Source organism: Protopterus annectens, chromosome 17.part0, assembly GCF_019279795.1.
Source record: "Protopterus annectens isolate FY-2018-M chromosome 17.part0, PAN1.0, whole genome shotgun sequence".
In the NCBI taxonomy this organism is placed as follows: domain Eukaryota; kingdom Metazoa; phylum Chordata; order Ceratodontiformes; family Protopteridae; genus Protopterus; species Protopterus annectens.
This window is the reverse complement of record NC_056751.1, coordinates 352167990-352187987: the sequence shown is the minus strand read 5'-3', so window position 1 is coordinate 352187987 and position 19998 is coordinate 352167990. Positions and strand designations below refer to the sequence as shown.

Here is a 19998-nt window from a genome sequence, read left to right as displayed (position 1 = left end):
AATATTTGCAGCTTATATAACTGACTTGAGAAACAGAGCTAAAACGTGTCAGTTTGATGACTTAAAGGATGAGCTGATAAAGGACAGGCTTGTCTGTGGTATTAACAGTGCTGCTGTGACAAAGATTTTGCTTTGTGACAGTGATTTAATGTTGAGGAAAGCCATAGAGATTTGTCAAATCCATGAGGTGACAGAAAAAACATACAAGTATGCTTGTGGGTGACAAAAGCATGGTTTCAGTTGGCTGCAGAGCACATGTAGATAGTATGTAACACATGGCAAACAAGAGCGCCTAAGCATGTGGCAGCTACAGGGTTTCCAAAGAAGGCACAAGGCTTTCCAGAAAGTTCTAAAAATGGTGCAAACACCAGCAAAACCCAAATCTAGCTTTATTGTTAACTGTCACAATTGTGGTGCGAATCATGAGTCTAAAAAAAAAAAGAAGTGTTTAGCAAATGGTCAGCTATATCACAAATGTAATAAATGGAACCATTTCCAAAAGTTATGCAAATCAAGTAAGCCTCACATAGTTGTAAAGAAAAGTCGCACGAGAAACCAAGTTGATCAAGCAGAGTCGAAGCAGTAAGTTTTCTATGTAGCGGGTGTATCAGTGCTTGGTGAAAGAGATGACGCAGTGAACTCATTAACAAGAATTGAAGTACTTTGTCTTTCCGGATTAATGGGAGATCCACAGAGCTAAAAGTAGACACTGATTCAAAGTGTAATGTTATATTAGCAGCCACATTCGCTAGAGTAAGAGCTAGCAAGAAACTCTGTGTAACCAGTAGCGCGAGACTTGTTGCTTATGGAGGTGAAGAAATTCAAACCCAAGGTTCAGTGATGCTTTCATGTTATTTGGCCGAGAACTGTTACAACTTGTTATTCTAGGTAGTCGGAAGACCAGTGCAATCTTTATTGGGCATCAAAGATAGTTTGAGAATGAATCTGCTGTCTTTTGCTAAAGAACTTCATCATGTAAATGCAGTTCCGAGTTCTAATTTCTCTGAAGCCATTTTCTCAGAGTATGCTGACGTTTTCATTGACAAGTTAGGCAAACTTTCGGTTGTGTATTCCATGAAGTTAGATCCAGTGGTCACTCTGGTAGTCAGACCAGCAAGAAGAGTTCCAATAGCTATGCAAGATAAAGTGAAGGCTCAGATAAAATGGTACAGCAAGGTGTCCAGTCACAGAACCAACTGTGAATGGGTGTTATCCATGGTAGCTGCGCACAAAAAAGGCTCAGACGAAATCAGAATATTCATTGACCCAAGGGATCTGAACAAAGCATTAAAAAGACTGTATCATCCACTGTGCACAGTCAAAGAAGTTGCAGCCGTAATGCCGAATGCCACTGTATTTTCTGTTTTGGATACAAAGAGTTCGTATTGGCAAGTGATGCTTGATCGCAAATCCTCATGTCTAACTACTTTTGATATTTTGTTTGGCAGATACAGATTCCTAAGGATGCCATTTAGAATAAATTCTGCAAGTGAAGTTTTTCAGCATGCAGTGGAGCAAATTTTTTTCAGGTTATCCCTGTGCCATAGTAGTAGATGATCTATTGGTTGGAGGCAGTGGTGAAGCAGAGCATGACAGAAACCTCAAGAAAAATTTCTAGATAGAGCACATGAAGTAAACGTTTGAAGCTCAGTCCTCTGAAATGCAAATTCAGACTTCCAGAAATTACATACGTAGGTCATTTGTTTACGAGTACAGGCTTGAGACCTGACCCGACCAAGCAAGCAACTATTCTTGAAATCTCATCACCAAATAATGTACAAGCTTTACAGCATTTTCTGGGCATGATCAACTATTTAGGCAAATTTATACCAGGCTTCAATGAGTTGACAGCACCTTTAAGAGAGCTAACTCGCAAAAATGTTGTATGTTCATGGTTGGAACAGCACCAGAAGGCATTTGAAGACCTCAAGCAGGAAATTGGCACCCCATCTATGTTAAGATACTATGGTGTGAAAAACCAGATGTTCATCGTGTTTCACTGTTGCAGTCATTACACTTGGGTTATCCTGCTGGCAGGCTACCCACAGTCGGCCTGAATTCCAAAGTCCTGGTCCGGCGTCGGTTGCTGTCGCCTCTTCCCTGAAGTCAGTGCGCCAGGGGTATTAAAGATGCAGCTGATGCCATTTTCTCCAGTCTTTCTTGCCGCGCAGTGCCCGAAGCAAAAACAGTTCGCAAGTGCCGGTCGGCCGACTCCTGAGATTTTCGAAATCGAATTTCAGATCCGAAGTCTTCAATAAAGCTAAGTACCTCGTTGGGGAAACCGTTTTCTTGCTCCAGACCAATGTCAGAAAAAGCAAATACCTCATAAAGATTTTCATTCTTACTGTATTCCTTGCCTAGGTCCTGACCACGACGTTGCTAGCTGTCAGTTTTGTGCTAGATTTAACCAATGCACTATTAAGCGTTGGTACGATTTTGATTTTCATTACTTTGGCCAAAGGTTTAACTATATAATGCCATTGGAACAGCTGACGACCGGAGTTTATAAAAAGTGCAAGGAAAAGGAAAAGGACAGGCATCCCAGGTATAAAACCGATGATGAGGCCTCCGCTAGGCCAGTCACCGGTTCACCAGTTCTCAGTGAGGCGCTTTCGCAGCCCCTGACGCCCGCTACCTCAGAGCCACAGGCCGCTTCCGACTCCCACGTGGAGACAACTAGACCTCTGGTTACTCAAGGTATTGGACACATGGAAACTATTCCCTCAGATGGGTCTGGAGCCGCTGAGCAGGCATCGGCTTCTGAGGGTGTTTTCAGACCTACACAATTATATGTCAAGCCAACTTCAGCTTCCAAAGCAAAGACTAAAACAACTGTAAAGACAAAGAAACAAGTACAGCATTCTCCTGGACAGACTTCCATGCCAAAGAAACAGATGCTTAAAATGGCCGAAGACCTAATTACTTTGATCATGGGTTCCCATCCCCCTCCTGATAAGAGGCCTAGGCAAGACACAGAATATGATTCTTCTGATCAGGTTTCCATTTCCTCTGACTCCTCTTCAGAACAGGGATACTCTCTTCCTCCCTATGAGGATTCTGATGCTAAAGAATCTATTCCTTGAGCCTCTCCTCCTGAGGATTATTCTTTTGGGGAAACCCTGCATACCACGAGGGAGCATTTTCACTGGGAGAGCCAAGATTACTCAGAATCTAAGAAAAGGCTCAGAGACTTTCTTTTACTGCCTCAGCACAGACCTCTTGCTATTCCACCTGTTGTAGACATTGTAGATTATGTATTTTCAGAGTCCGGCCTGTGTCCTGACTCTTTACCCCCTGCACCTGTTAAGCCAGACAGATACTACAGGGTTCCAGATTCTCATACATTTCTATATAAAAACCCTGCTGCTGACCCAGAAACTACATCTCAGGGTCCCAAAGGGGTCAAGGCTTCCACTGCAAAAAACTCTGTCCCCTCTGATAGGGATTCTAGGGCACTGGACAGATGGGGGAAAAAGGTTTACACTTCTGCTACCTTGGCTGTGAGGGCTTAAAATTGTCAGTTTCATATGCTTAAATATCAGCAATACTTAATGTCACTACTAAAACAGAAAATGTTGACAAATTCTGAAAACAAGGAAATGCAGGATTTATTGCATGCAACTGAACAAGTGGGGAAAACATACGTTGCAATGTGGTTTTGATTCACTGGAGACCTCTTGGACCGCTGTTACAGGTTCTGTCATTAGAAGGTATGCTTGGTTAAAGGAACAGAATCTGCCTGATCATGTTAAAGCAAAATTATTGGATGCTCCATTACAGCATGATACTTTGTTTGGTGTTAAGGCAGAGGAGGTTTTGAAGAAAATGGAGGATAAAGCGAAATCCATGCAGACAGTAAAGGATTTCTTACAGGTACAGCCACCCAGATTTAGCAGGAACTGGCCTACTAAGAATTGGTCTTTTCCAGTGTCAGACAGGCCACAAAGAGGTAGATACAGATGCCCTAGAGGCAGATCCCAGCCCCAAGGTTCATACAGGCCTAAACAATGAGGAGCTCCTACCTCCAAAAGCAGAGAAGACAAATCACATCCATATAGGAAACAGTCCCAATGACTTCCCTCTGCCAATGCCAAGCACTTATCTTTTGGCAGCACCCTTAGGGGGAAAGCTAGCACATTTTTCACAAAATTGGCACATGATCACCCAGGACAAATGGGTCTTGAATATAGTCTCTCAGGGTTAAAGGTTCCACTTTCACACCCTTCCAAGGGCAAAAGGTATGCCAGACCTGCCACACAATCAATGGGCAGAGGCACAAAAGCAAGTTTCATCTCTCATGGATGTGAGGGCTATTCAGTGAGTACCACAGCAAGAGCAGGGACAAGGATTTTACTCAAGACTTTTCTTGGTACCCAGAAAGGACAAAGCCTGGAGACCATTACTGGAACTGTCTATTCTAAACACTTTTCTGGACATTCCAAAATTCAAAATGTTGACTCTGCAGCAGCTTCTGCCCATGCTGGGCAAGAAGGCTTGGCTTGTAACTTTGGACCTCAAAGAGGCATACCTGCATGTCCCAATCAGACAATCTTGCAGAAGATACCTCAGATTCATAGCTGGCTCGATGCACTACCAATTCTCTGCACTGCCCTTTGGCTTATCTACTGTGCCCAGGGTCTTCACAAAATGCCTGGCACCAGTAATTGCATTTTGCAGACAAAGAGGAATTCAAATATATCCCTACTTGGACGACTGCCTTATTCAAGCAGAGAACAAAGACATTCTACTGAAGCGTCTGGCGTTTGTAAAAAGATTACTAATTTGCCCAGGGTACACAGTAAACGAAAAGAAATCAAAACTAGTACCCTCTCAAGAGATAATTTTCCTGGGTGCAAGCTTATATACAACTGCCCAGATGGCTTATCTCACGCCAGACAAACAAAGGCAACTGACTTCTTACTTCGAAAAGATGGCAACAAAGACCTAGTTATCTGCAAGAAACATTCTGCAGGCTTTGGGCTTCATGGCATCCTGCATTCTTCTAATTCCATATGCAAGACTGCATATGAGGAAGCTACAATGGTATCTAAAAAGTGTTTGGACTCAACATTGCCACAGCCTGGAAACATTAATTACCCTCATTCCCAGCCTGCAACAGGAGTTTCGATGGTGGGCACAGGTCTGTCACCACAACAAGCGACAGCCATTCACTTTACCCACAGCCATCAGACACTAACAACAGATGCATCAGATTATGCCTGGGGGGCCCACATAGCAGGAAAATGTATTCAGGACACATGGCCCGCAAGCCAAATGCATCCTCATATCAATCAAAAAGATATGCTAGCTGTACAGAATGCCCTGACAAGGATCTATTTCATCCAGGACAATTGCTGATAAAGGCTGACAATACTACGGTCATGTGGTACATAAACAAGCAGGGAGGCACACATTCTTAGCCCCTCTGCAGACAAGCCATGATTTTGTGGAGCACAGCATTGACTTATCAAGTACACCTGCAAGCACAATTCCTGCCAAGAAAGACAAATATTCTGGCAGACGAACTAAGCAGAAACCTCATGGGTCCTCACGAGTGGAAACTAGATCCACAAATCTTGAACATGATAACAAGGAAATGGGGATGCCCAGACATAGATCTATTTGCCTCCCCTCACAACTGCCAACTACAGAGATTCTGCACAAGGACTTATCACAAACAAGCATGGAAAGTGGATGCTCTGTCATTCAGCAGGAAAACCCTTACAGTATATGCCTTTCCTCCACTGCCTCTCTTCCCCAATGTACTCCTAAAGGTCAGACAAGAGAAGCCAAAAATTATACTGATTGCCCCGGACTGGCCACACCAGTACTGGTACCCAATCCTAAAGAACTTGTCTCAAGGCCTAGCCTGGACATTACCTCAAATTCCTCATTTACTGACCCAACACAACAATCAGATCCTGCACAGCCAACTCAGAACCCTAAATCTGGCTGCATGGCAGATAATGTAACCATTCAGAGCACACCTCTCTCTAAAGCAGTTATGGATGTTATTTTGGAGGCCAGGAGGCCCAGCACCAGAAAATCTTATGCAGAAAAATGGAAGAGATTCTGTGCTTGGAACCAGGCACAAGGAATTGACACGCTTGTACCAAATATCCCACAAATTTTACAATACCTAACTGAGATGCTGGACAAAGGCCTATCCTTCTCATGAATTAAGATCCATGCCTCTGCCATTTCAGCTCATTACAATACGGACCCACCTATTTTTTCACATCCACTGCTAAGACAGTACCTCAGAGGGGCCAAAATCATAAGCCCTCCAAGGAGAGCACCATTACCTGCATGGGACCTCAATTTTGTCTTGGAAAAGCTCACAATGCCTCCTTTTGAGCCAGCCAATACAGCTGAGATTAAATTCTTATCATGGAAAACAGCTCTGCTCCTAGCAATAACTTCAGCAAGAAGAGTCTCAGAGTTACAGGCATTAATGGCTATGGAACCTTTTATTATTTTCCATCCAGACAGGGTTTCTCTAAGGACAAACCAAACATTTATGCCTAAGGTGTGGCTCTTAACCAAACCATTCATTTGCCTACCTTTTATCCAAGCCCACAGAATAAAGGAGAGAGACTTCTGCATTCTTTGGACATACACAGACAGTTACGCTTCTACTTGGACAAAACTAAAGCTTTCAGAAAGACTGAGCAACTTTTAGTGGCATATGCTGCAGGATCGCAAGGAATGGCTATTTCAAAGCAGACTGTTTCAAAATGGATAGGCCACTGCATTTGTTTCTGCTATTCACAACATGGCAAATCAGTGCCTAAGGGCATTAGGCCACATTCAACCAGAGCAGCAGCCACTTCAGCAGCCTTCCTCAGAGGAGTACCAACCAAGGATATTTTGGAGGCTGCAAATTGGACTTCAGTGCACACTTTTACAAAGCACTACCACTTACCTCTTTACTCTAAGTCCAGAGCAGGCTTTACCACTGCAGTTTTGCAGGGCCTCATAGCCACTCCTAATTCTGTCTAGGCCCAGCCACCCAACCTCAGCTTCGGGATTCAACCCAAGTGTAATGACTGCAACAGTGAAACACGATGAACATCATACAGTTGTGTACCTACCATAAATGTAGATGTTCAAGTGTATTCACTGTTGCAGTCCAGGTTACCCTCCCACCATCCCCCTTTCATTGCTGGGACTTATCTGTACTTCTCTATTCTATACAACCTATGTGGTGTATTTGCTTGTAGATGAAGGTAATGTTTATGTTACTGCATGCTTTTTTATTAGCAGAATTTTTAGCCTACCCTTTTGGAGGGCACCTGACATCTGGGGCAAGAAAAACTGAAGAAAATGGCGTCGGCTGCATCTTTTATATCCCTGGCACACTGACGTCAGGGGAAGAGGCGACAGCAACTGACGCCGGACCAGGGCTTTGGAATTCAGGCCAACTGCGGGTAGCCTGCCAGCAGGATAACCCAAGTGTAATGACTGCAACATACATTTATGGTAGGTACACAACTGTACTTTACTCTTTCCTGTGATGCTTCAAAATTTGGTCTTGATACAGTCATACGTCAAGAGGGCAGACCAGTAGCCTATGCATCTAGATCACTAACCCAAACTGACATGCAGTATGCTCAGATTGAGAAGGAGCTTTTGGCAATAGTATTTGCATGTTCCAAGTTTTATGATTATATTTATGGTTGAGCTATTTAGATTGAAACTGACAATCAACTTCTAGTTACTATTCTAAAGAAGTCTATGCATTCCGCACCAGTGAGATTACAAAGAATAATGCCCAAATTGCAAAAGTACAGTTTCAAAATGGTCTACACAAAAGGCAAATTGCTTTATCTGGCTGATACCTTACCCATATCACCTAGAAATAGAAGAGCTTGACACAGAGACTTTTAACTTTGATGTGATGTCAGTGCATCATTTTTTCCACCACTATATTTGATGAGTTAAGAAATCATACTCAGAGTGATCCAATTTTACAGAAGCTCAATCACTATATTAATGTCAGATGGCCGTCAGAGCAATCTGGTGTACCACCTGAAGTACAAACGTATTTTCTTTACAGAGATGAATTGTTGATTGAAGATGGCATTATTTTCAAAGGTCCTAAAATTGTTGTTCCTCCTTCTTTACAACAAGAATATATCCAGATTTTGCATCATGGTCACCCAGGATCATTTTGGCAAGTGATGCTTGATCGCAAATCCTCATTTGTAACTACTTTCGGTGCTCTGTTTGGTAAGAGAAGAGCAAGAGAATTAGTATTTTGGTCTTTATTACCGAAAGACATTGGTAGAGTTCTTTCTTGTTCAGTATGCAATAGTACTACATTGCATTTGCAAAGCGAACCACTTCAGCTAAGTCCAGTTCCTGAACTACCTTGGTCTACTGTAGCAACTGATATCTTTGAGTGGAATAACCAACACTACTTGACTCTTATTCAGATTGGTTTGAGACTGATCTACTACCTAACCTAGCATCCACTGCTGTTATTACTAAGTTGAAATGTCATTTCCTCAGTTCATGGTAGTCCACACAAACTTTTTTCTGACAATGGTACTCAATTCACTAGCCAGTTGTTTCAGAAATTTGCAAAAGAATGGGACTTTGTACATATTACTAGTAGTCCTGAATGTCCTCAGTCCAATGGTCTAGCTAAACGTGCAGTGCAAAGTGCAAAGCAATTACTCAAAAGGTCAAAGTGTGATAATACTGATGTATTCCTGAATCTACTTAATCTCAGAAACATACCCCGTGATGATATTCTTGACTCACCTACTCAGACTACTTTCCAGACAAACTAGAACTACTCTATTTATTTCGGCCATTTTTTGCAGCCTAAATCCAAGAACGATAAAACTATTAAGGCTGAATTGTTTAAGAAGCGTAATATCCAGAAAACTAGCTACGACAGATCGAGGAGATTACTTCGTCCGTCAAGGCAGGGAGAAATGGTACAAATTTGGAAAACAAAAGGTTTTGATTGAATAGGACAGATTACAGGCATTTGTGCTGAGCCGAGATCATTGTTTCTGTGATGCAGACTCTAAATGAAAGGGTAAATCAGGTACCGTTTCCAGACCAGAATGTGTTCAAAATTCTGATTCCATACCAGTAAATGATTCAAACATTCCACATGTCAGTCCTTTTATAGAAACTGCCCCAATTGCCAACTCTGATCCCCAGTTTTATGTCACACATTATGGCCGAATATCTAAACCAAGTGTGAAATACGCAGCAACATGGACTTGATTGTATTTACATGCATATCTAGTATTATATAATGCATGAATATGGATTTTCTGTGATTTCTGCATGTTGAATAATCTTATAACAGTTACTGTAATTCTCAAAGAGGGAGGATGTAGATCATAGCATAGGAGTGTGCATGCTATATCTTTAAAAAGCATGTGAGGCTGTATGTGCACGCATAATATATATATATATATATATATATATATATATATATATGTATATTCCTGACACGTGCATTCCATAGTGCCATTTTGAAGAAGGAACCATAGTCATTCATTTGTATACAAGTTACTTAAGCTGAACTAGTAAGTCTCCATAGTAATGTGTTTGTATATAATAAAGCTGCTTAAAAAGAACCCACGCATACTCTTTTCTTCATGTCCTAGATGCGAAAGTGACAGTGGAGATCCTTTGAGAGACATATCTGTCCCTTCCACCAGGTTCTGTTTATGTCGCAGACAAAGTTCAGGTCCTTGGATCTAGTGTTTCTGGTGCCATTTGTTTTGCAGTTATGCAAGAGATCCATCAGAGCTGGATCTGAGGATGCCTTATATGCTAGGCATAGATCACCTGTCAGTAACCTGTAGGAGACTGAGTATGGAGATAGGTTCATAGGATGGTACTAGGCTATCAGCCCTAGGGCCTATACAAGCCTAGCCATAACAATTCCCTGGCTATTTCTTCCCACATTATTTACTTTCCTGGACCCCTGTCTAGCAGGGCGACTGACGTGATCCCTGGGGTGAATTTACTTTCTCCCATCCAATCGTCAAGGTTCCTCTTGAAGAGGTCCAAAGAGGCACTCTACTTGACATGTATGGGCAATCTATTTCAGAGTCTGGGGAGTCTCTGGGTCAGAAACCTATCCCTCCAGCATCTTTTATTTATTGTGATGACAAGGTTTAGATCCCTGGAGCGTGTAGCTCTGAGGGATTGGGATTTCTTTAAGTGTAGCATGTCCAACAGCTCTAGGTTTGACATGGCCTTGTATGTTAAGCAGAGATCGCCTCTGAGTAGACGATATGCGACAGAGTTTAGCTGGAGTTTTTTAAAGCGGTCAGCGTAGGGCATTTGCTTTAGGCCTGTGATTCTTTTAGTGAGGTATTTCTGAGGCCTTTCCAGTTGTTTCAGATGTCTTGAGAGGTACATACCAAATGGGGCGCTGTATTCTATAATGGGTCTAATGAGGGATGAGTACAGTGGGACAATGACCTCCTTTTTTCTGAATGAAAAGCCCTTCGTGATGAGGTGTGCCACATAGAAGGATTTCCTGACTGTTGTGGCGATGTGGTTATCGAAGGTGAGACCACTGTCCACCTGTGTCCCTAAGTCTCTTATCACACTTTCTGTGTTTAGTGTACTGCCACCTATATGGTAATTCATGGATACATGTTTTTTCCCAAAGGGGATAACAATACATTTCTTGGCATTGAGCTTGAGCCCATGGCTCTGGCACCAAGCATCTGTTTCTGTAAGGCCCTTTTGTAGAGTATCCACATAATTTGGGGAATCAATAATGGCTCCCAGTTTGCAGTCATCTGCAAACTTTGTTAGCCAGAGTCCCTTAGTGTTGACCTGTACTTCAGAGAAGTGGATGTCAAACAAGAGCGGCCCCAGGACTGAACCCTGAGGTACTCCACTTGTCACTTGTCTGGAGCTGGATTTGGAGTCGGCTACTTTTACAGTGTGGGTTCTTTCAGTAAGTCATTTAGCAACCCATTGGGTGACATAGGGATTAATGCCCAACTTAGTAAGTTTATCTATGATTCCAGAGTGGGGGATGGTGTCAAAGGCCTTGGCAAGGTCTAGATAGGCTGTGTGGACCACCTTACCCTTGTCCATGGCTCTGGAGACTGATTCAAAGAAGTCAATCAGGTTCAGGAGACAAGATTGGCCCTTCACAAAGCCAAACTGGGTGGGGTCCAGTGTTTGAAGGTTGCCAATGTCTTTGTTTATAAGTTCCATGATAATACGCTCCATGGCCTTGCAGATAAGGCTTGTCAGACTGATGGGACGGTCGTTTCCGGGATCCAAGGTGGATCCCCCCTTGTGGATTGGGATAACTGTAGCTCTGCGCCACTCAGTGGGCACGAAACCTGAGGTGAGGCTATGATTAAACATGACACTTAGGTGAGGTGCCAGTTCATATTGTAGTTCATGTAGTACACAGCCCGGGATGTCATCTGGTCCCATGGATGCTGTATTCTTGGCTTTACAGAGTGCATTTTGTACCTGTGTGGCCGTTATTACTGGAATTTGGCAATCTTCTGGTATTGAGATGGGCCATTTAGGGGGTGAGAGGGGGGTGAAGTTGGCACTGAATCGATCTGCCAGGATATTGGCAATATCCTTCGGATCAGTATATTTAATGCCATTCTGTTTTAGCTCAGAGCAGATCTGAACTTTGCCATTTAGATTCTTGACATAGTTATAGAATGCTTTGTGGTTGTCTTTGGAATCTTTAGCAATTTTATTTTTGTAACTAGCTTTGGAGGATTTTATGAGGCATCTCAGTTTCTTACTGAGGCTAGTAAGGGAGTTTTTTGCATCCTGGGATTTTCCTCTTTTCTGCAAAAGTTTATTCCTTTTGTTGTAAAGTTTGTTTATGGCAGGGGACCACCAGATTGGCTTCCTTTTTTGGATGAGAGCATTTTGGTTCTATTTGGGATGGCACGATTCATGCATGAGTGGATGTGCTCAGACAGTGCCTTAGTGTAGGATTCAGCAGTTGAACTTTCAGTTCCGTCTGCATGGGTGTCATGAAGTTTGTCACTTCTGACTTGAGTAGCATGAAGTTGGCTTTGGAGAAGTTTTTATGGTGGTTTCTTTACTGGGGGTGGGGTGGGATGTGGATGTTAAGGGTGATTAGCTTATGGTCAGACCTGACTAACGAGGGGTGACCATAGGTATGGAGCATTGATTTCCCATGTTGGTAATGACCAGGTCTAGGATATTGGAGCCCTGGTGGGACTATGGATTAGTTGATCCAGGGCGTTGGAATTTATGAATTCCAAAACCGCTAGCAAAGGTGTTGGGACATGAGTAGTTTTCCCAGTTAATGGCAGGATAGTTAAAATCACCCAGTATTAGGGTGTTTGGTTCTATCTTAATATTTTCCAGTATGTTTAGAAAGGTGTAGTGAGAATCTTGGGGTATGGTGGCGGATCTGTAGCAAGCTACAATTTGGATTGCAGTCTTACCTAGTGTTAGTTGCACTTGGAGAATTTCAGACACATTGTGTTGGCCAACTAGCCTGGTGGTGTGAATATCCTTGGTGAATATTGACACTCCTCCACCTTTAGTGTTTCGGTCCTGGTTTGGTGGCCGAAAAGTGTGGTAAGAGTTGTAGCCTGGTATTGCAGGGGTGCTCTCTGGAGCCTTGAACCAGGTCTCAGTTACTGCACAGATATCGATGTTCTGCATTTTTAGGAGTGCCTCGAGAGAGTGCATTTTGAGGTTTAGACTTCTAGCATTGAGTAGCATTACCTTCAGATTTTGCATGCTTGTACCTGTTACGGTGGTGGTTTTGTCCTTTGAAGTTTGCCTAAAAAAGGGACTATAGGGGTGTCAAGAGCCTTAGCCAGTAACCTGAATCCCAGGGGCGACAGGTGCAGACCATCTCTGGCAAAGCATCGTGGTCTGTCAATCATGTCATCCCAGGCAGACAGATACTGGATCCCCTTTGAATGACACCATAAGCTTAGCCAATTGTTGAAGTCAGTCATTTTATCCTTATATTGTGGTATCATTCTGGGCGAAGGCAGGATGCTACTCAGGGCTAGGGTCATACCTGCCTGGGCCACATGATCCAAGAGCTCTTCCATGTCTCTTTTCATGTAGTCCAGGGAGGTACATCTCAAGTCATTCACTCCAACATGGACAATGACAGAGTCATATTTGTACTTGTTGTGGAGTGACTTGAGTGCATGCGTTATGTGGCAGATCCTGGCACCCGACAGGCAGCTGACTGTAATTTTCTCCTTATTCAACCTGGTGAGAGGGACATCAGTGTGCCGGACTATAGAGTCACCTATGACTAAAGTGTTAGGTACATTGTCTTGCCTTAGGGGCTGTTGCTGGGTGGCACACTGGTGTTGTGAACTATGTGACACAGTTGTGATTGGTGTTTGTTTGCGTTTCAGCTTCAGAGGTCTTTGTTGCTTGGGCAGGTTACAGTTAAGGGCCTCTGCATATGTGGAGCTTTAGATCATCCGTGTAGGTCAGGGTATTCATACCCTGGATTCTCCTGGTGAGAAACCTTTGAGGGTATTCCAACTGTTGCAAGTGCCTGGTTAGGTGCATGCCAAATGGGGCATTGTACTCAATGATGGGTCTGATAAGGGCTGACTAGAATGGTGCTATTACTTCCTTGGACCTGGATTACATTTCCTTGCTTATGAGTTGGGTACAGGGTTGCCAAACATCCCTATTTGAGCAGGACTGTCCTGAGTTCAGCAGGCCAATCCCAAGTCCTGAGTTGCCTCTCCCAGTTGAAGTTAGCGGACCCACTGTTCCGCATTGGAAGTGTCTCCGCTTTGCAATTTTTGATTGGCTGGTATCAAATGTTGATCGAATACCAGATTACTGCCTATATATGTTCCCAGATCCCTATCAGGTCAACTCTTAGGGGTGTTTTATCAATTAAGTTATTAGTTTGAGTGGATGCTTTACCAAAGGACACTATAATGCATTTCTTTTCAGTGAGTTTTAATCCATGGCTTTTGCACCATTTGTGCTTGATCCTCTTGTAGGATGTTGGTGATAGCTCCCAATTTACAGTCATCTGAAAACTTGGTGAACAAGAGGCCTTTCACTTTACCCTTGACTTCCCAAAAGTAGTTGCCAAACAGGAGCAGGCCCAACATGGACTCCTGGGATACTCTGCTGGTGACCCGTCTCTTGGTGGAGGTGGTCTCACTGATTCTGAGTCTTGGGTCTGATCTGTGAGACAGTTGAAAGTCCAGTGAGTTATGTATGGATTTATCCCTAGTTCTGAGAGTTTGTCAACAGTACCTGAGTGGGGTGTTTTGTTGAACACCTTGACCAGGTCAATATTGGTGGCATGCACCATTTTTCCCTCATTCATAGCCATGGTGACCCTCTTGAAGTCTGTCAAGTTAAGTAGAAAAGACCTTCCCTTTATAAAACCAAAGTGAAATGGGGGCCAGTGTCTGTGGGTTGTCACTGTCCATGTTTATCATTTCCATAGTAATTCGTTCCATGGCTTTGCATATTAGACTTGTTAGACTAATGGTTCTGTAGTTCCCAGTGTCAGTTGATAGTCAACCCTTATGAAGAGGGATGACTGTTGCGGCCCTCCAGTCACCTGGTATGTAACTTGTTTTGAGGCTGTACGACTGCCTCAAGTGGTCCTGCTAAGTTATGTTTTAGGCTATTTAGGAGGCAACCAGGGATATTGTCAGGGCCCACTGAAGCAATGTTTTTGGCCTTAGCACCTCCAAGACCTGCTCCCTGTTGGTAGGTAGGGGAATAGATTGGGACGTGAAGCTATTTTTAGATTTATCAGCCACTAGATTTGCTATGTCGCCCTGGTCAGGGAAGGTTGTGCCATTTTTCACCAGTTCTGCACACTGCTGAGTATTACCTTTAAGGTTCTTGACATAGCTGAAGAAGGCCGTTTGATTGTCCTTATATTGCAAGGCTATCCTGATCTCATAATTGGCCTTGTTGGACTTTATTAGACCTCTTAATTATTGTCCACAACTTCTCCTGTAGTTGAAGGAAAACCTGACCTGTTTAGAAAACTAAAGGGACTAAAAACCTGTTCACTATCTGTATCTTACTATCCAGGTGAAATTAGTTTGTTAAGAAAACATTAATCCAGTCTTTTGACTGACTTATAAACAGGAATGTGACGTGGTGCCAGAAATTCTACCATGGCCAATGTAGCCTAGTTTCATTAAAACTGTATGATGATTTAACTACTGGGTTCTGTAACCTTCTGCGTGTTGAGCAAGGATTAAATTGCATTACAGACATGAAGATGAACTTTATAAAGTATGTGCAGATAACTGATCCTTTCAAGTAATGGAGCAAAAAAGTGAATGAAGCATTGTGTTATGTGAATGTCCTCACTTTAAATCTCTTAAAGATTCACATCAGTAAGTATATATTGAGATACAAGCAATCCAGAGAAAGGCAGGCAAAATTATCTGAAGGGAGTCAAATAAGAAATTGTTAGGAAAGTGATCTTGCAAAGTCTGTGTGTTCTTACACAGTAATAAAAATGAGGGGGTGATGTGATTGAAACATTCACATGCATCATAGAGATGAAAAAAATGCGTAGTGTATAACACAAGTATAAGTTGCAGGAGTTGGGGGTATGTTTAGTGGTATTGAAAAAGTGAAATATAAGAAGATTAGGAAAAGAGTGGTAAAGTATAGACAACTGTTAGCTGGCATTGCAAATGATAATGTGATGAAAATAATATTTATGGAAGTGCAAAAGGAATGCTACAGAACATAATAGTTGGTTGAACAGCTGAAGTACAAAATTAAGCATAGCCTACTGGTTACTGTTTTCTTTTGGCAAGTTCCCTTTTCACGGGTTTACAAAAGTATATTTGAATTGAGTACTGCTGGTCTGGAGTGTTTCAGAGATGATATTAATAAAAGTAATCTGTTTTTCATTTTAGCAGTTACCCTGGTTATCCTTTCCCAGCAACTGGCCAGTACCCCCCAACAACTAGCACTCAGCACTACCCATCACAGACACCAAGCACAGCTGTTGGTAAGTAAACAGAGATGTTTATTGCAGATTGATAACACTTTCACAATGTAATAGTATGCCTTTACAATAGAACTCTACAGTGGGGATTTAGGCAGTTGACCCCCAGAACATACAGCTCAGATTGCAAAGATGAAATAATGAAAAGAAAGGATATAAACTCAAGTGACTCGCACTTCATTCAAAACAAAATACTCGAAACAGGAGTTGGTCAGTTTTAAGAAGCATTTAAGAGTAGAGGGCAAAGCCCCAACCTCCCGTAAAAGTGCCTTTAATCTTGCCACTGTTATGAAATTGAGTCCCCTCTGTCCTGCAACGTCCTCTCCCTTTGTTATGTTACATTTACAGAGAATTGGCTGAAAGGCAGTAGTCACATATGCAGATTTAAAGATGACCATTTGAAATGCTGATACTCAACAATTCTGAGTCCTGTAATGTGAAGTCTGAATGACTGAAATTGTGCACTTAGATATACTAAGTCCGAAATTGTCATTTCTTAGAATATTGCCTTTTCTCTTTCTCTGCGGTATGGCAATCTCGTAGTTGGTATGTATAAGTTTGGAGGAAGGCTTGTCTACCTGCCAAAAAGTTTAACGGTAAAAGCAATGTTTCTCTTGTATTTTTGCTCTCTTGTATTTTGGAATCTGGCATTGTGAGTCTTTATATTTCAATAGGAAGCCACATTTAAGGCAGTTTGACTATTCCTAGGGAAACTCCATACATTTTCCTTTTTCTCCCCCAGCATAATTTCACTGAGTTTATAAATTCAAGTAAAAATATACATGCCTGTTCCAGTCGATGGTAGTACCATGCAGACAGTGAAGATTCATATTTTGGGTCTATTACTTGATAAACTTGCCTGGAAGAGAAGACAGAGTTCTGTTTCTGTGAGCTGAATAGTTACTTATTTTAAGTGACATTTTACTGAATCCTACTTGGAAGGTTATTAGGTCTGCATTACTCTGCAGCTCAGTAAAGGAGTAGAAAATGAAATGTACCACTAGCATGACACAAAGCTTAGATACAGCATGTATTTCATTGTTATATTTCATTGATAAATGTGGTGGGGATTACGTGTCTTTGACCACTTTTACACATAAGACTATTTATGAGCCACACTAGGCTGTTGTGGGTAAACAAAGGGTAATTATGCTGGGAAGAGAACTGACATTTGAAACCATAGTTGATGTTGCCATTTTAACTTTGTGCGGGATAATTGAGAAAGATTACAACATTTTTTCTTTGCTGACCAGATACACTTAAGGCAGTGCCCATGAACTGTAAACTGTGCATTGTTTGATATTATCAGTTCTTGTATTTTAAAATTTACTGAAACAGAGTAATGCAGGTTTATTTCCTTAAGTGAAGAGGGCTGTTGTTTGGTTTACATTTTAGAAAACATGCAGTCTTCCTAGATTGTAAGGTCTTATTTAGAATTGTTCTTGCTGCAAGAGTTATTTGGATCATGGCTTCAGCCCATACCTCTCAACCTGGAAACCTCAAAAATCTGGGCAAAGGCCCATGAAAAATAGGTACTAATCTGTTTCCTGGTTAACATAAAATTTGCATACATAATTATGTAACCCCCACCCACTCCAATGGGATTGTGGGATACCAACTTTTAAACACAAACTGAAGAACAGACAACCAAAATATAATCATGAAAGTCATGTAGCACTTTATAATGACAAACCTAGTCGGTATTTTAAAATCTGAACTGTAGAACAATTTTACAGATTTATAAACTGGATAGCAATCTACACATTTGCAATGTAATTACAAACATTTTTTTTTTATTTGGGTTTCACAGAAAGTGGCAAAATAGCAAGACTAAATGATTTGGAGAAAAAAAATTATTGGACACAGAATCCAAAAGAGAGAGAGACCACCACATTGTGATAATAATTATTCAATAAACAACTAATTCAGTTTAACTCCATTCCTTGAGGATGATATTTTATTGTACTAATTTTTATTAGATAAGATGAGGGATAGCTTAACAGTACCGACTGGTTAAGTGACATGCACAGAGGTAACAGGTTTGTGAACAGAAACTGAAATAATCAAACCCAGGATTACAGATGAATCCCATTAGCATATCACAACCTTAGCCCTCAGAGTTAAAAGCCAAAACTGAAAGAAGTGTATAGGTCTCTTCAAAATATTCCTTACAAAACTGTTTAAAACTGGCTACACACAGTTTTATGATGCCGTTTTATAGATTAATAGCCTAATTAGTGCTGTTTCTATGAACATAAGACCTTAAAAGTTACTTATTTAGTTTTAAGATTCTGGAATTATAGCTAAACTCACTAAACTAGGTATAAATCCCTATGTCACAAGATGGGTTGCCAATTGGCTCACTGACAGAACCCACACTGTAAAAGTTGCAGACTCCAAATCTGACCTCAAAGCAGTGACAAATGGAGTACCACAGGGTTCCGTCCTGGGACCTCTCCTGTTTATCTACTTCTCTGAAGTACAGGCTAACACAGAAAGCCTCTGGCTAATGAAGTTCGCAGATGACTGCAAAATAGGAGCCATAGTTAAGTCCCCAAATGATGTGGACATCCTACAGAAGGGCCTCACTGAGACAGATGCCTGGTGTCAGAGCCATGGCCTCATGCTCAATGCCAAAAAGTGCAGTGTCATCCCCTTTGGTAAAAACTCTATACCCATGAACTACCAGATAGGCAGCAATCTACTTAACACCAAATGTGTGATAAGAGACCTTGGGACCCAGGTGGACAGAAGTCTCTCCTTTGATAGTCACATTGCCACAGTAGTCAGGAAGTCCTTCTACGTGGCACACCTCATCATAAAAGGGTTCTCATCCAAGAAAAGAGAGGTCATTGTTCCCATCTACTCATCACTCATTAGACCCGTTATAGAGTACAACGCCCCTTTTGGAATGTACCTCACAAGACATCTGCAGCAGCTGGAAAGGCCACAGAAGTACCTCACAAAGAGGATTACTGGCCTCAAACAAATGCCCTACACTGACCGCCTCATAAAACTCCAGCTTTACTCCGTAGCATATCACCTACTCCGAGGTGATCTCTGCCTAACATATAAAGCTATGTCAAACCCAGAGCTGTTGGACATGCTACACCTAAAGAAATCCCAATCCCTCCAAGCTACACGCTCTAGGGACCTAAACCTTGTCACCACAATAAACAGGACACGCTGGAGGGATAGATTCCTGTCTCAGAGACTTCCTATACTCTGAAACAAGCTTACCCATCTATGTCAAGCAAAGTTCTTCATTAGCACTCTTCAAGAAAAATCTTGATGAATGGATAGGAAATAGGAAATACACCCCGGGGGTCACTTCTGTGTCTCTGCTGGACAGTGGCACAGGAAAATAACTTTCTTGGGTGGCATAAGCTGTGGAACCTTGCTGACTAGGCTTACGTAGGCCCTTGGGCCGATAGCCTAGTACCTACCTATGAACCTATAAGAAGGATGCTCTTCTCACATTGGTCTGCTCATTGTTCCTTGCTTCTAAATCATTTAAAAATAAAGTAAAAACACACGTAGTTAGCTTAAGGTTTGAACTTTCTTTGGGGAAAAAACACATTCTAAAGCACTTTGAGGACATCTGCTCCATTTGTCTTGCTCTCATGTTTTTTTAGGTCACTGTTTTTGTCACATTCATCTGAACAGCTATCCTCACACATTGTCCTTGATGAGTGGATGGGAAACCACAAGTTTATCCCAGGGGTTCCACCTTTGCCACCACAGGGGCAACAGGTGCTGGCTGAGGAGTCTTTTTTTGGGGGATAAACTCTTGGCTAGGCTTGTAAGAGCCCCAGGGGCATTAGCCTGGTAACCTCTTATGATCCCATGATCGTCTAAAATTTATTAACGGCAGTAACCACTTTCACAACATGAGCAAATTTGCTGACCTATGTTTAACTTTGAATTGGAAAGCCAGACATAAATATTGTAAGCAAATATAGCTCAAGCACCAATCTCTGATGCACTCCCACTGCCATACT

At 42.0% G+C, this 19998-nt stretch overlaps 1 protein-coding gene across 2 annotated transcripts in view; it reads left to right on the top strand.

Moving 5' to 3' along the window:
* The window catches only part of TSG101 (tumor susceptibility 101), a 935600-nt gene that overhangs the window by 453000 nt on the left and 462602 nt on the right, over positions 1 to 19998 (top strand). For both annotated transcript variants that reach the window (XM_044059389.1, XM_044059390.1), the window contains one exon: positions 15906 to 16000. In XM_044059389.1, coding sequence (XP_043915324.1) covers positions 15906 to 16000 — 95 coding nt within the window. The remainder of the gene's footprint in view (positions 1 to 15905; positions 16001 to 19998) is intronic.